This window comes from Oncorhynchus mykiss, chromosome 17 (genome assembly GCF_013265735.2).
Source record: "Oncorhynchus mykiss isolate Arlee chromosome 17, USDA_OmykA_1.1, whole genome shotgun sequence".
In the NCBI taxonomy this organism is placed as follows: Eukaryota; Metazoa; Chordata; class Actinopteri; order Salmoniformes; family Salmonidae; genus Oncorhynchus; species Oncorhynchus mykiss.
In genome coordinates this window covers 75,000,076-75,014,679 of record NC_048581.1, presented here as the reverse complement: position 1 = coordinate 75,014,679, position 14,604 = coordinate 75,000,076, and the positions used below count along the sequence as shown (strand labels likewise).

The 14,604-nt window shown below is 39.1% G+C and overlaps 2 protein-coding genes across 8 annotated transcripts; both read right to left on the bottom strand.

Annotated features, from left to right (window-relative positions):
• Positions 1–366: 366 nt before the first annotated feature.
• On the bottom strand, positions 367–14,604 carry LOC110494575 (SRSF protein kinase 2). Of its 7 annotated transcripts, none has more exons than XM_036950661.1 (20): positions 14,035–14,603; positions 12,846–13,291; positions 12,623–12,731; positions 12,420–12,507; positions 11,894–11,981; positions 11,662–11,768; positions 11,350–11,515; positions 11,050–11,075; positions 10,845–10,901; positions 9,822–10,194; positions 9,421–9,518; positions 9,146–9,253; positions 8,986–9,055; positions 8,804–8,896; positions 6,910–8,624; positions 5,196–5,300; positions 4,838–4,941; positions 3,512–3,705; positions 3,233–3,364; positions 367–3,053 (listed from the first exon to the last, which is right to left on the bottom strand). In XM_036950661.1, the coding sequence occupies exons 2-15, from the start codon at positions 13,174–13,176 to the stop codon at positions 8,440–8,442; spliced, it is 1,899 nt and encodes a 632-aa protein (XP_036806556.1). In that variant the 5' UTR covers positions 13,177–13,291; positions 14,035–14,603; the 3' UTR covers positions 367–3,053; positions 3,233–3,364; positions 3,512–3,705; positions 4,838–4,941; positions 5,196–5,300; positions 6,910–8,439. The 7 variants fall into 7 exon arrangements, with proteins under 7 accessions (XP_036806556.1, XP_036806555.1, XP_036806557.1 ...); XM_036950660.1 differs by having other exon boundaries at positions 14,423–14,603; XM_036950662.1 differs by having other exon boundaries at positions 8,348–8,624; positions 14,423–14,603.
• comtb (catechol-O-methyltransferase b) lies at positions 2,976–5,285 on the bottom strand. The gene is made up of 5 exons (XM_036948432.1): positions 5,196–5,285; positions 4,838–4,941; positions 3,512–3,590; positions 3,233–3,364; positions 2,976–3,053 (listed from the first exon to the last, which is right to left on the bottom strand). Exons 1-5 carry the CDS (start codon positions 5,283–5,285, stop codon positions 2,976–2,978), a joined length of 483 nt encoding a protein of 160 aa, XP_036804327.1.

Genomic DNA, 14,604 nt, shown 5'->3' with positions numbered 1-14,604 from the left:
TGAGGAGTATTTCTGTCAGTAATTATGTGGGGAAAAACTAATTGTGTACCGCTGCCCAGTCATGTGAAATCCATAGATTACGGCCTAATGAATTTATTTATATTGATTGATTTCCTCATATGAACTGTAACTCAGTAAAAATCTTTGAAGTTGTTGCATGTTGCATTTATATTTTTGTTCAGTGTATAATATTCCCAAACATTATCATTCAAGTAGATAATATAGGACATGCCACTTCAGTTCTTCCCGACAGTCTCAAAGTGAGCATAACACATTTGTTTAAAAGTGTGTGTCTGTGTCCGAGAATATCTACTGCTCCTAGACTAGAAAATCAACCCGCTCAAACACCACAGCAGAGAGTCTTCATGAGTAAAGGTTATCTGTATGAAAAGGGTTGGACAAGTAAAACACAGCCAAGAGAGCAGCAAAGTGCATAGTAATAACATTGCATAAATATTTCACAAAAGCGAACATGGACAGATACAGTATATGTGTTTTATGTTATTTTCATTATGTTCTGTAATACTGTTTAGGTTTAATGAAACATAAGGGAGACATAGGGGTGAGAGAAATAGAAGAATTAAGGTGCATGTTCAAGATAAAAAATATGACTTGTGTAAGGAACAAGGAATTTCATCCCGATATGACGCTAAGAATATATATACTGAAATATAGCTCACAGTTTGACTGCCTATCCAGCTTACTTTTCTTACATTTTCACTATGTGAGGGGGAGATCCGAATAAGTTATAACAGTATTGAAAATTGGTAAAATATTTGGTGTACCCGTTTCTTGCAATCAAATGACTGAGTGGCCTCAAGGATGTAATGTTATATTGCAAAAAAAAAAAATCATAATTAATATACTTTTCTTTTTTGAAGCTGCCAAAAATCTGGTGTTTCTTTGTTAATTTAAACGGTTTTGTTATATTTCAGTCTTTTGTGATGTATATAGTGGTACATTGGAATGCAAACTCAAAATATAATACATTACAAATCTATATCTGACATGGTACATGTGTCTTTTTTAAGCCCATAACCATGTGTGTGAGGTGTATACTATTGTTTCAAAGTAGATTTGTTTAAGACTACCAAGAAACACTCTGTGTGACCCTGATTTAGCCAACTGCAGTAAAAGGTTATTAAGACATAACCAACTAAAGATATTGAAATTACAATATTGTTGTGCAAATATGTTTCACAGAGTAAGGATAATTAAACCTTTAAACCTTTTGTTGTTGCAAAACAACATTTTATCTTAGTTGTATGATTATCATCCAACCAAACATCACATGCTATCATTTGATGCACACATCAATATTGTGCAAACAATGAAAAAACTGTGTTGGATACTGGCCTGAAGTCTACACAAATTCTGCAAGGCCTTGAAATAGAGATGTGACATATATTTGTACATAAATATAAGAATTGACTGCTTACCTGAGCATTCCATTTGGACCAGTCTTGATTTGACCCATCACGCCATCATTCCCAAATAGGCCTATTCCCATATTTAATATGTGATGATATTCAGTGCCCGTTTCTTCGTTGTTTTAGCGAAAAGTAAATCTATTAACATCTCAGATGTTATATTTATTTTCCCAAAATAACTGTAATGGACTCAAATTGTTCAATAACATAAAAAAAAATTGTTTTAGTTCATAAAAACATATTGAAAACGTTGGCTTTCGAGGCTTCCGTGTATAGCATCATGTCTAAATCAGTAGAAAAAGTAGAAAAAGCACATTACGCCACTGAGATTCGACAAATCACTGCCAAATCCCTTAAAAGCTCTCCCCCTCTCGCTCTCTGTTTCTCTCTGTCACTCCCCCTCTCTCTGTTGACCCCCCTCCCTCTCTCTCTCCCGAACCCTCTTCTCTCTCAGTGCACTAATGGCCACAGATTGGGATTATCATGCGGGCGTCTGTGAAGAAATCCCTAGGTGGACTAGCCTATATATTTTTATGCAGCATGTTCTATATGTAGTCCCTCCCCCATTTATGATGGAACACCGTCACTCCGTCACTTTGCAGGGGAGATTAGAAAGGCATTGATTTGATTCATACATTCTCATACACACCTGTTAATTCACATGTCGAAATATCATGTAAGGGACATATTCTATCAACTGAAACAATACTGTGATTCACAATCAGGTACATCTGGTGCATTTGTTTCTCTACTGTATAGATGTGATCATTTTCTATAGCATCTCCAGGATAAGTCACATTAATCAGTACTGTTAATATCCGACTTAATACCTTAGTGATCTGTTTAATGCCCATTGGATTTTATCAAATCAAAGATTTAAATCTATAAAATTAGTTTAAAGCAGTGCAACATAGACCTTTCTCACAGAACCTTAAATGACTCAATGTAGATCTGATACAGTGTCAAAACAAAATATTAATAATTATTTTAAGTTGCTAGATATGGTGTAAGACTTTAGACCATTTTCTGTCTACCTACATCGGAAAGAAGGCTATAAATGCTATGAAGTTATGACGGGACCACTGCATGCTGCTTTTCAGTTGTCTGATTGAATATCTAAAAAGGCACACCACTGCCACCTAGTGTATTAAATCCATTTTTGAAAAAGACATCACACTACTGCAATTCTGTAGCTATAAAACTGATGGTATTTTCATCATTTGCATAGCAAGACAGCATTGTGACAATGTCAAAACACAAGTAGAAATAGTTTTTCAAAGACATATTTGCTTACTCTAGATAACATCAGTTCTACAGATAAAGAAATGCTTAGCACAGTAAGTTACAGCATGTCATAAGGCAGCACTTTGAATTGAAACTAACCCAAAATGTTTTATCAAGAGAGAGTTAGTGTTTTAAAGCAAGAGGCTCACTGTTTGGCTAGTACCCTAAGAACACAGACTTCTCCAGGACGCTCTCTGCTTTAGTGTACTCCAGGTGTGATCTGTAGTAGTGGCTGTTGTATTGAGAGCTGTTGCAGACGTACTACAGATAGTCAGGGGTTCCTGGACAGATGACATTGTCTGCCAGCATCACTGTGCCTTTCTGTATGAGACCACACTCCTAGAGAGAGAGGGAGATAGGAGGATAGAGTTGGGGGAATGGGAGAAAGAGAAGGAGAAAGAGAGAGAATAATTACATTTGTTTTGTGTTTTGATTGATCATATCAATCAATGTAAGAGTGTAAGACTATCAATGATTCCCTATAATCACAGGACGGTCAAATTAGTTATCTTACATACCTCCAGAAGTTTTGTGTCAGGAAGGTAGCGATCTTTCCAGTGGTCCAGGAAAACTAAGTCAAACGCCTGGGCCCCGAAATGCTCCTTCAATCGAGGGATCCAAGTTCCTGAGGCTCCCTCCACTTGCTGCACCTGGACAACAGTAATGAGATCTCATCTAAGCTTCTGAGCTACAACTGACCTGTATGTTGTAACATCTACAACCCACCCAAATTTACAGGAATGTACATCCTGTTCATCATCATGTCATTATGTTAATCCATCCCAATCTCCTTTTACCTTCTCCTCCAGTCCTGACCATCTGATGACTTGACGAGCAGTGTCAGAATAATCTGGGTTGAACTCCAAGGTAATGACACTGACGCCAGGGGGTAATAGGCGAGCTATTCACACTGTTGCGTACCCACAGTAAGTGCCTAACTCCAAGACAGTAACTGGACTCACTTCATTGACCACAGAGTCCGGAATGGAGCCTGGAATGAACACATACAGTGTATAGACACACACACACACACACACACACACACACACACAAAGATGTGGCCTGAGTCAAGACCTTTGCCTCTGGAACACATACAGTAAATACTGCTGCAGCCTACTGCTCTTCTAGCACTATATCTCTATCCAATAATCATACGAGACTGAAATAAATATATACATTCCCCTCCAAAATGATTAGCACCCTTGATGAAGATAAGCAAAACAGACTGTATATAATAAAACAAATGCATATGTATTGTTATATACTACTACAATTGCTCAATAAAAATATTTGTTTAACAAGTTTAAAAAATAATAATAATAAAATGTTTGTCTCATCTCACCAAACCACCCAGTTCCAAATTGTTACATTTGCTAGTTGAGCTCAATGAAGGCTTTTTTATGGCAACCCTTCCAACTAGCCAATTGGCCTAAAAGTGGCGTGTAACTGTTGAATTGTTGACTTGGTCACCCCAAGATGCAACCAAATTCTGTAATTCTCCAACTGTGGCTCTTGGACTTTTCTTTGTCTCCTGAACCATCTTTCTCAGATACACATGAGTCCTATTCCAGGCAAGTTTACCACTGTTCCAGTGGTTTTAAACGTCTCAATTGTTGTCCTAATAGTGCTAAAAGGTATATTTGGTTTTTAAGTCATTTTTTTTGTACACATTGCCTGATTTATGAAAGTCAACAACCATTTTTCTCTTTTCATTTGTGAGTTCTTTACATTTCCCCATTGTGATTTTACATGCATGTTACCTCATTTAGATACCCCATTGAAACAAGAAACCATGGAAGGTCACAATACAGTTCCTTAACTGATATTAACTTTAAGAAATTATAATGTTAATGCAGATTTGATTTTGTTTGATTTTATTTATAATAATAATCTTTATGGGTGCCATTTTTTTAAACTTTTAAACAAAATCTCTTTCTCTGAGCAATTGTATTAGTATAAAATAATATAGATATATTTTATACAGACTTTTATGTTCATCTTTATAAAGGATGGCAATCATTTTGGAGGTGACTGTAGATATAAAGAAGATTAAGTATGAAAATAACTTTGCATTCAGCTAGTTATCGATAACCCATTAAAATAACATTTAATCCATACAGCACCTTTCTCCTCGCCCATATTCATGGCCCATTCTCTGTTTGCAGAAGTGGTCGATGGCTGTGATCACACTCTGGGGGTCTACCACAGCGGCTTTCCTCTGCACTGCCTTCAGAAGATGGTAGATATTTCAGAGGGGAAATGACAGCTGGTATTGTACATACGATGAGGCATACATTACGTTACACGATTAGGCCTAGATTAAAGGGAAGACATACACACTGTCATTTCACTCTGAAACTCTGGAAGGGAAATACTGTCATGTAACCTTTCATGACAGGTCTGGGAGAATCACAATACCAACATACTAAAGCATTTTCTTTAAACCAAAGACTGGACTGTAAATCTGTTTAGAGAGCTCACCTGAGGACGTGATGTCAGGGTCAAAGTGTCAAGAGCACGCTCCACGATGACATCATGCCACAGTAGTGCCAGTCTTCCATGATACTGCATAGCTGTGGGGATCACCTAGCGGTAGAGAGCAAAGAGGAAAGCTGCTCCGTCGATCTAACCAGAAAGAAGGCTCAGCCACATGCTAGGACACACAAGATGAATTAACTGTAATATAAAATATTTTTTGTTTAGTTGCTGCTGATATTTGTCCTAAGTCTTTTTTGCATATGCCAACTCCCCCTGAAACACCCTTGGAGAATTTATGATAAACACATAAGTCCATAGAAACACTGTACCCATTTAAAAATATTTTGCAATACAGTATGTCCACAAGAAATCTGCATGACCATAGCGAAATGAATAGCTCCTTTAGTACTAGGCTAATGAAAAGGGTGTCTACTATGTAGCAGATGACACTCAAACATATCCTCCTGCATTATTATTTAACCCCTGTTGTCATATCCACTCATTACTCTCCAGCAGAGAGCAATTTATATTAATATTATGAACAAATACATTAATGTGTCCAGGTGGATTTCCATTATGGCAGCCCCCGGCACCTCTCTGATTCAGAGGGGTTGGGTTACATGCGGAAGACACATTTCAGTTGAGTGCATTCAGTTGTACAACTGACTAGGTATCCCACTTTCCTTTCCAGTTAAGTGTTAAAAATAATACTAACTAATCCCACTGGACTATGACAAAATAACAACAAATATATAAAGTGTCTATGCATTAAGAAAAGACAGTCAACAATATAGCTCTCATATTGAAAATCCAAACCACCTCTGAAACATGGTGGTTGAGTTGAAGAAAAATGCAAAAAGGATAAGAACTCAGCCTTAAGCCAAAACACAGAAAAAAGGGAATTTCGGTTTTCTGTGAAAACAGAAAAGAGCACGGGAGGGACTCTTAAACCTTTAATAGGAACTGTAACTCATGTCTGAAAGACCAGGAGAGGCTGAGCTGAGAGGAGAGGCTAGGCATTACCTATTAAGTTGGGCTTTGAGTTGCATAGCAACGGGCAGAACAGGGCAAGAGCTGTGAAACAAAAGCCATGGCACTGGGGTTGTTAGCATCTTTACTTTGGCTTTCTTACACATGTACTGTATCTACATACATAAAAGCCTCTGGAAATGAATAAGGCATGGTTTGCTCAGTCAGGCGCTTTGATAGTGTCTTCATTTGATAGCAAATATACTTTGAGTTGTTTGATGAAGCAGATTAACTGTACCATATTCCAGTGGGCATTACACCCCAGTGAATCAAGGTGTTTGGTGACTAAACTGAAAATCTATATAAAAGAAAATATTAAAATCAGATTATACTAAATGATTATAAATTGCAATGTACAAAGAGCGACAACTCTGAAGATCATTCCAGGGTGAGGTGAAGAGAAAAACACATGCCACACATATTTAGCTTCAATAACCTCTGATGTAATTATGGCATCTGAAAAGTTCCATTCAAATCTACACAATTCAACAAGTAAAAAATGTTAAAATGCTCTACAATATCACAAGATGTTAAAAAAGAGAAGACAATTCACTGCACTGTTAACATAAAAACACAGTTGCAACCAACAATGCAGGCATGCACAAGGTAGTAGCTATTTAGTTTACTACTTTACGATGCAAAGACAGATCAAATACATGCAAACGCCATAACATTACACGGATCTCACTTCCATCTGAAGCTCGTCTGTCTCCAATCAGGGTGGTGATATTCTTCCTTCTTGATGCTGCCTCTCACCATAAAACTGTTTCACACCTGCAGTTTGTGCAGTTTGTCTCACACATGAGCGCACACTCACATTTTCATGAGACTAACCCCTCCCTAAGCGTCAATCTGCAGTTCCTACATCAATTTTTAGACTTTTAAATGAATGATGTATACCCATTAATTTTTTGAAGAATATAACTTATTGATGCATCATGAGCTGTCGTTCCCCATCAGAACAAACTATATATGCTTGTTTTACTCCTTTGTTTGTAAACAATGTAAATTGGAACAAACACTGTATAGCCTTAAAACATGGATTAGGTAAACAGCTGAGGGAGGGGGCTGGAGAAATGTAACCACTCAAACTCATTGAGAGCTTTAGATACAAGGACTGACCATTGGTGGCTGGGTGGCCGCTTTGTTATTGTTTGAACTGCAGATTGCCACTTTAATGTGAACTGAGAGGAATGTGTGGCTGTGGAGATCTCACTAAAGCACACTTTCAGTCATCAACACATACTCACAGCACACTCACACAGAAAGAAGGGACGGCACAGAAGGAAGCAGTGAAAACAGGGGAGGTATGGCTTACCCTGCATGGACTGGGTGACCGGGCTACAGTGTTGAGCCCTACTCAACAGTATCCTAATCCCCTTTGAAGCCACTGCTTCTTCGTCATTCCATTAGGTCTTATGCACAGGAGGTTGGTGGTACCTTAATTGGGGAGGACGGGCTTGTGGTAATGGCTGGAGTGGAATTGGTGGAATGATATCAAATACATCAAATAATGGATGCCATTCCATTTGCTGCATTCCAGCCATTATTATGAGCATTCCTCCCTCAGCAGCCTCCACTGGTCTTATGACAGGATTCAGGTGAATCACATAGGCTGCGTACATTTTCCACTAATTCGTCTTTTGACCAATCACCAATTAGTGAAAAGAAAATCAGAATTGGGGTGCTTGTCTAAATGCAGCCATAGAGTATTCTGAATTCATACATGAATTGGCTAAATTAACACAATGTCTAACCCTATTTCTATTAATTCTGTCAAAATCTTTTTTATCTTATTATTCAGAGAAAAGTGATAGATAATGAAAGCCTTGTATAAACAAATAACATTTATTCAATGAAACTCAAAAACAAAAATAGAGCTTTCCCAGCAGGGGCAGACTGGCCATCTGGCATATCTCTCCAAATCAAAAGTTATTTTCTTTACATCAAAGGTGTTAAATAATCAGACAAAATATATTGATAGTTGACTGCTCTCCCTGAGCAAACAGAAAAATAACATTGCAGAAGATCAGCTGAAAAAATAACACTTGCTGAATATCAGCCATTACCCACTATTCAAACATCATATTAAGGCACTTGTCCCAGCCTGTTTGACGCTGTGTCACCTGTGTAACCTCTGTCATCGGTGAGACTGCTCTGTATCCATGAGGAGAACCAGATCGGGTTCAGACACTGGGCAGCGGTGGTGGCTTTGTGTCTATAAGGAGATCCAGGGGTGTTTCAGACACTGGGCAGCGGTGGCTCTCTTCTCTGGGAGGGGCTCCAGCATGGTGAGGAGGAAAGCACTGAACTGGACTGCCTGTTCCCGCGGCCACTCATACTTATCCAGAAGGATCTCACACAAACTCCACGGTTTCAGCCTTGAGATGCGCCGCAGATGCCCTGTGAGCAAACAAGGGAAAGAGTGTTACATGATTACACTAGGGATTGACTGAACAGGATATGTAAACCAAATTTGATATTGTGGGTGAAACTAAAATAAAGGTACATTTTCACCAAAATATGAATCATATGCTAAAGGAAACCACTATGGTGGATACAACAATTGTGAATAGATATACCATTGTGATTGAAATATCGCTTGGAGTTTCTCCCTGAGAGGGCAAACTGGGATGGAAGGGGTCCCAGCAACTCAATTATGTGAGCAATGTGATCTGATGGGAGACATTAAAGCATTTTTTTAAAGAGCAAGGACAATCACCAGGAAAAACACAGGACAGAGAGGAGAAAGGATAAGGCTTACCTTCCTCTCGTGAGAAGTTGTCCCCTGAATGGGGTTCAAACAGATACTCCCCGGTAGCCAGCTCAAACGCCTTTATGGAAATGTAAGACTTCTCAATAAAATATATTTAGGACAGCTAAACATTAACATAAGGGTGGATGTGGTGCTCCTGGGTTCTCACCATGCAGGCTATGCTCCAGATGTCTGCAGGAGTGCCATAGTCAGACCCAATCAGGACCTCAACAGAGCGGTACTGGCAGGTCTGGATGTCTTCTGTGAAATGTTTGTACTGGAGGAGAGCAGAGATGAAGACTTAGCACTCCATACCATGAGCAATTAGTTGATAATAAGCCGTATCATTTCAATGTAATGTATTTTGTCTTCTAAGACAGTGTATTTATTAATACATATATATTCATTCAAATACATAATGTCTGTAGACAGATAGTAACTCACCACCCAGCAGGCGTTTCCCAGATCTGCAATCTTGATGCTGATTTTATCAGCATTCTGTGGCTTCAGAAGATTCACCAACAGATCTGATTCACTTAACCCTGAAACAAAATATAAAGCAGATACCTCAGATAGATATTACTGAATAATTCTACACCTGTCCACAACAATAACGGATGTGCTGTGAGTGCTCTGGTGTAAAATGGTTGCTTTGTACGAGGTATTACAACACGCAATTTCAATCATGTAAATTAACTTAATCATCAGCATATGCATGACATAGTATATTGCAAATCATAAAAGTTAATTTGAAAGACTAGTGGACAGGTATTCTGACATGTATACTACACGGTAATATGCTATTACAATATACTCTAAACTGCTGGCTCCAGAGCAAGACTGACCATGTGATGGTGATGAGGGCAGGTTGTCTCTCTGGGTAGAATGATGTAACACTATAGATTGTCTAGAACAGTGAGACATTGTAGTCAATGATGGTGCATCTTCCATCGGTGACGAGGCCGACTCCTTGCTGTCAGAGCCCATTGCTTCTTCATGCAGCAGGGTCCGTCTCCAAGTAGTATGCACAGGACCTGAAGGCTTAGGGGACGAGGTGGAATTAGGGATGCTACAGGGAGTGGTGATATTAGAGAATGACACATGAGGTTTCTCCCTCTTCTGACGGCCAACTAAAGTGTCCTCGCCCTTCTGCGGCTGTAGTTGTTTCTTCTCCTTCCTCGACAACCTGGCCATCGGGATCCTGGAGACCTTCCCAGTCTATGAGCACAGTCACAGTAGTTTGATGGGAAACTTAAAATGGGATTCACATCTCTCATGTTGCAGCATACAAGTGTTCAAATATATTTTTAAAACAATCTCTGCAAATATGGTACATTTTCTTAAATATCAGAACTGCATATCCCCTTTTCATGCAGTGCATGCTAATTATTGATGAGTTTATCAAGGTGAGCAATTTCACTACAAATGCAAAGGTGTAGTTATGAATACTGATTGAATACATAAAGACTGATTACAAACAGACAATTTTAGAATACATAAATACTGAATACAAACAGCAATTTGTAGATAGTACATCTTCACTCAGAAATGCTGTTATTGTGCAGGTTATACACATTTTAAATAACACCCACCCACACACACACACACACACACACACACACACACACACACACACACACACACACACACACACACACACACACACACACACACACACACACACACACACAACTGCTTTCATGGTTGAATGAGTAGAAAACCTGAAACAATACCGTAACTATTGACAACAGCCAAAACAAATGATATAACATAGCACGTTTCCAGATCAAAGCTTTTCTCCAAAAGGACCTTCTGAGGGCCAATATGCAGTGAATCAGCACACACTCACAATGCCAAGGCCATCTTACCCAAACCCCAAGAGCCTGGAAAGCCACCGTCAATTTCCCCATCAAGTTTGATACAATCTAATACCCAGGTTATGACAGGAGAGGTAGGAGAGACATAGGTGATAGATGAGGTAATCAAAAGATGAACAGAACATATTTTTTCTGCCTTTGTAGCACTATGATTGCTTTATGCTTTGAGACAATAATAAAGAGTTGATTGTCATACCTGCTTTTCTCTTAGACTGGTGTTTGCTGGCATCAGTAGTAGATGAAGGGCACAAGAGAGCAATAAATCAAATCATAGAGAATAAGAAAAAAACAGACCCATCTATTGAAATCATATTAAACTTGTTAATCATCTCTTCCTAATATTCAGCACTGTTATTGTATCGCCATCTCTCTGTAACAAATCTTTTCCATTTCCCTCCATATAAAAATAAAATAAGTCAAACAGACAGAGCAATGCCACAGGGATATGTACTTAGTGACACGTGTATGCCAACATGGAATTGAGAGCAATACTAACCTGAACAGCTTGTGGGAGCAGAAGACACTGGCAGCTCCCATAGCTTGGTGTCTGCTGCCAGCTCCTGGACGTAAACCTCATCCACTCTCAAAAGGATGTTCTCTGGCTTGATGTCTGTGTGGATAATCTTGCATTTAGTGTGCAAGTAATCTAAGCCCTGAAGAACCTGTGATATGAGACAACAATGGTGATATACTGTGGCTACATGACAGCAGGGAACACACAAAGGAGATCATCAGTTCACAAAAGCTGCTCTGGCTGATAAAATGCTAGAGAGAGAATTTGGAGATCACAGGGGAAAAGACACATCACCTGTCTAAGGATGCTCTTAACGCAGGGCAGGGGAAGGCCAGTGTAGTTGGATTTGATGATCCACTTCAGCAGCTGGTGACCCAGAACTTCAAGAACCATGCATACATCTGACACATAGCTGAATCAAGGAGAAACCATTTACATTAAATGTGCAAGTTAACATATGACACATGTTGTATGATAAAGATATTATGAGTAAAAGGATAACGTGTAGGTGGCTTTTAAAGGATACGCTCCCCATTGACTCCAGAGACTTTGAAGTCATCAATAAGCTGCACAACAGTTTCACGTTTAGGGTCAGATGGATCACTGTCCCTTACCTAAAAACAACATATTACAGGACATAACTGGAGAGTAAACATATTCATTTTTATTATCACCATTGTGCAACTAATAAAATTATATAGTTCCTACTAAACCTGGTTCTGGTTGATGAACAAGCAAGTAATTACACTGATTAGGCCACAGGTTAACATTTATTGTCATGAATCTTGCCCTGAAGGCAGAACTGAGCGATTTCTGCAAGATGGGCCAGCTGCAATGTCACAATTGGCTATATCATAAAAATGTAATTATGACAACAAAATGTATTCATTTAAGGTTAAGGATAAAAGGATAAGTTTAAGTTCAAAATCTGATTGGATGACTTTGTGGTTATGCCAGCTAGTGACCACTCTGTAGAGCTGCCTCCTAGGCAACCTGTGATTAGGCATACACAGCAGAGAATAAAATGTTGAACATGGGCATATAATACTGACACATTTCAGAAGCTTGATCTCATCCAAAGCGGTCTCTGTGAAGGTTGGAGCACTCTTTACCAACTTCAGAGCCACGAAACGCCTCTTCCTGCACATACAAATAAACATTGTGAATCACTTGCTTCAGCTGTCATAATCACAATATGAAACCGAAGGTAAATCAATAACAAAAACAATGTTATCAGTATAACTATTATAATTACTCCATGTCCCAGCCTAGCCACACAGTAGAGAAGTGGCCCCATCCCAGCTTCTTCACCACCTGGTAACGGTCAATGAATATCTCTCCAATTTCCACCGGGTAGTACCCACCTACAATAAACAGTGAAACCTCTTTCCGATCAACAATAAACTGTATACAACAACTCCTTCTACCACACATGATTGTATTGTTGTTTGGTTATATTTGGCACACTGGTGAAGTACCTATGCAGTAATCAGATGGATTCTCCTGTTCCTCATCATCTGATCCCAAAATCTCAAGTGAAGGGGGATATGAATTTAAAGGGGCTGGGCTGGCAGCAGTGGGTAGTTTGATGGCAAAGGGTGGTTTGGGGGTAGGGGCAACTAGTGGTTTAGGGGTAAGGGATTTGGAGGTAAAATGTGATTTGGGGATAAGAGAGGGTTTAGGGGTAAGCGGTGGGTTGGGGGCAGTGGATGAACCGAGGGTAAGGGTTGGGTTGGGGTTAACAGCAGGTAAACTGAGGGAAAGGGCTGATATTGCAGCAGCATATCTAGATGAAGGTTCATTGGACATTGTGACAAGGGACACACAATAGAACAGGGAGCCGATGCCTTCTAGCCTAGACAGCACAGGTCATGCAAGGGCAGGATTGAAGAAAATGGAGATGAAGATGGTACACGCAGAAGGCCTACGGCAAAAAGAAAAACAGACAAACTGTTCACTAAACTTTCACTGTTCACACTATTATGAATTGACCTAATAGGCATTCATACATATGATATGTGAGGTTAATTCAGACGACACAACATGGCCAATACACTGAGTAAGCCTATTCAAATTCTACATTTAGTAAATCTTATAGTTCTAGAGCCTGGCTGCAATGACATTTGAAAGGGCCCAGTGAATGTGCAAGAGTCCATTTATTTTTAGCTGGGTTTAGATGAATGGCATGTCAACGTAAATAGCTCTTCAAAGCTGGCCTGTAACTTTATTGACTGAGTGCATGCTGTCTATGAGTCTTTATTTTAAACCTGTGACAATTACAGCTATTGATACGACCATCTCAGTCAAGTCATTGAGGTGTCAAAGAGATGAAAAAGTCAATCCTTTGACCAATTCAGAACTGCCAAGTCCAACAAACCTAGCTATGTCCTCTAAAGAAAAAGCTTTGTAACAGATATGATTCAAATTTTTATAACAGATTTGTACAACTAACTAGCTAGCTAATGCAACGCGTAAATTAGCCTGAGTCTGTTCTCCACAAAAGTTGTTTAGCTAACGTTATTTGTTACAGATTGTCATTGCTTTGAAGCAACCGACTTCAAATTCGTACGTTGCTACAATGTGACACATCAAGTAACAATTGCTTAAAAACTTTATTACACCCTGTAACTGTGAAAAAAAACGTTGTAATATTTACCAAATACTTACATATAATAATGAAAAACAGAGTCCTCCGATTTAACCAGTAAACTGAAGGACCGTTCCTTCTTCGTCAACGTTTGCTCTTATTATGCGTCGCGAACGAACGGCTCTTTTGAAAATATCTTTTTGGTTAAGATTGGGAACCGAATCGTATCAGTGAAATACTCGTTAATTTGGCTCCTTGATTAGCATACTGCAGCTACTGCTTTTTGAGCTCAAACATTTTTCTACGGTTACGTTACAAAATAATTACCTAAAGAATTTGAATCCTCACTACAGAAACAATAAATAGTGGGGAGAGCGCATGAATCTGGTCCACGCAAAAACGAATCATTTGGCCAGGTAAAAATATATTTGAACGCGCATTTCACAATCTGAGATAATGGTATCTTACCTTTTGAGCTTTACATTGTAGATTTGCGATTTTTCATGGTTCTAGTTCAAGTTTTAAGCATTTTGAACAAAGACCCGTTTGGGAGCCAAATTAGCCGGCTTTTTTTACGTGAACGGAGCCAAATGGGCCAGCCGGCTCACCGAAAAGACTCGGAATGCCCATCACTAGCTGGCTCCGCGTGC

What these genes read in the sequence shown, in the direction of transcription:
- LOC110494575 (XM_036950661.1), bottom strand. Translation starts at nt 13,176, where the DNA reads ATGTCCAATGAACCTTCATCTAGATATGCTGCTGCAATATCAGCCCTT. An exon ending in TTAAGAGCATCCTTAGACAG is followed by an intron (nt 11,516 to 11,661) that starts GTGATGTGTCTT and finishes CTCATATCACAG; the next exon opens with GTTCTTCAGGGCTTAGATTA. An exon ending in TCTGGAGCATAGCCTGCATG is followed by an intron (nt 9,056 to 9,145) that starts GTGAGAACCCAG and finishes ATTTCCATAAAG; the next exon opens with GCGTTTGAGCTGGCTACCGG.
- comtb (XM_036948432.1), bottom strand. Translation starts at nt 5,285, where the DNA reads ATGCAGTATCATGGAAGACTGGCACTACTGTGGCATGATGTCATCGTG. An exon ending in CCCTGACATCACGTCCTCAG is followed by an intron (nt 4,942 to 5,195) that starts GTGAGCTCTCTA and finishes CATCTTCTGAAG; the next exon opens with GCAGTGCAGAGGAAAGCCGC. An exon ending in CTGACACAAAACTTCTGGAG is followed by an intron (nt 3,054 to 3,232) that starts GTATGTAAGATA and finishes CTCTCTCTCTAG; the next exon opens with GAGTGTGGTCTCATACAGAA.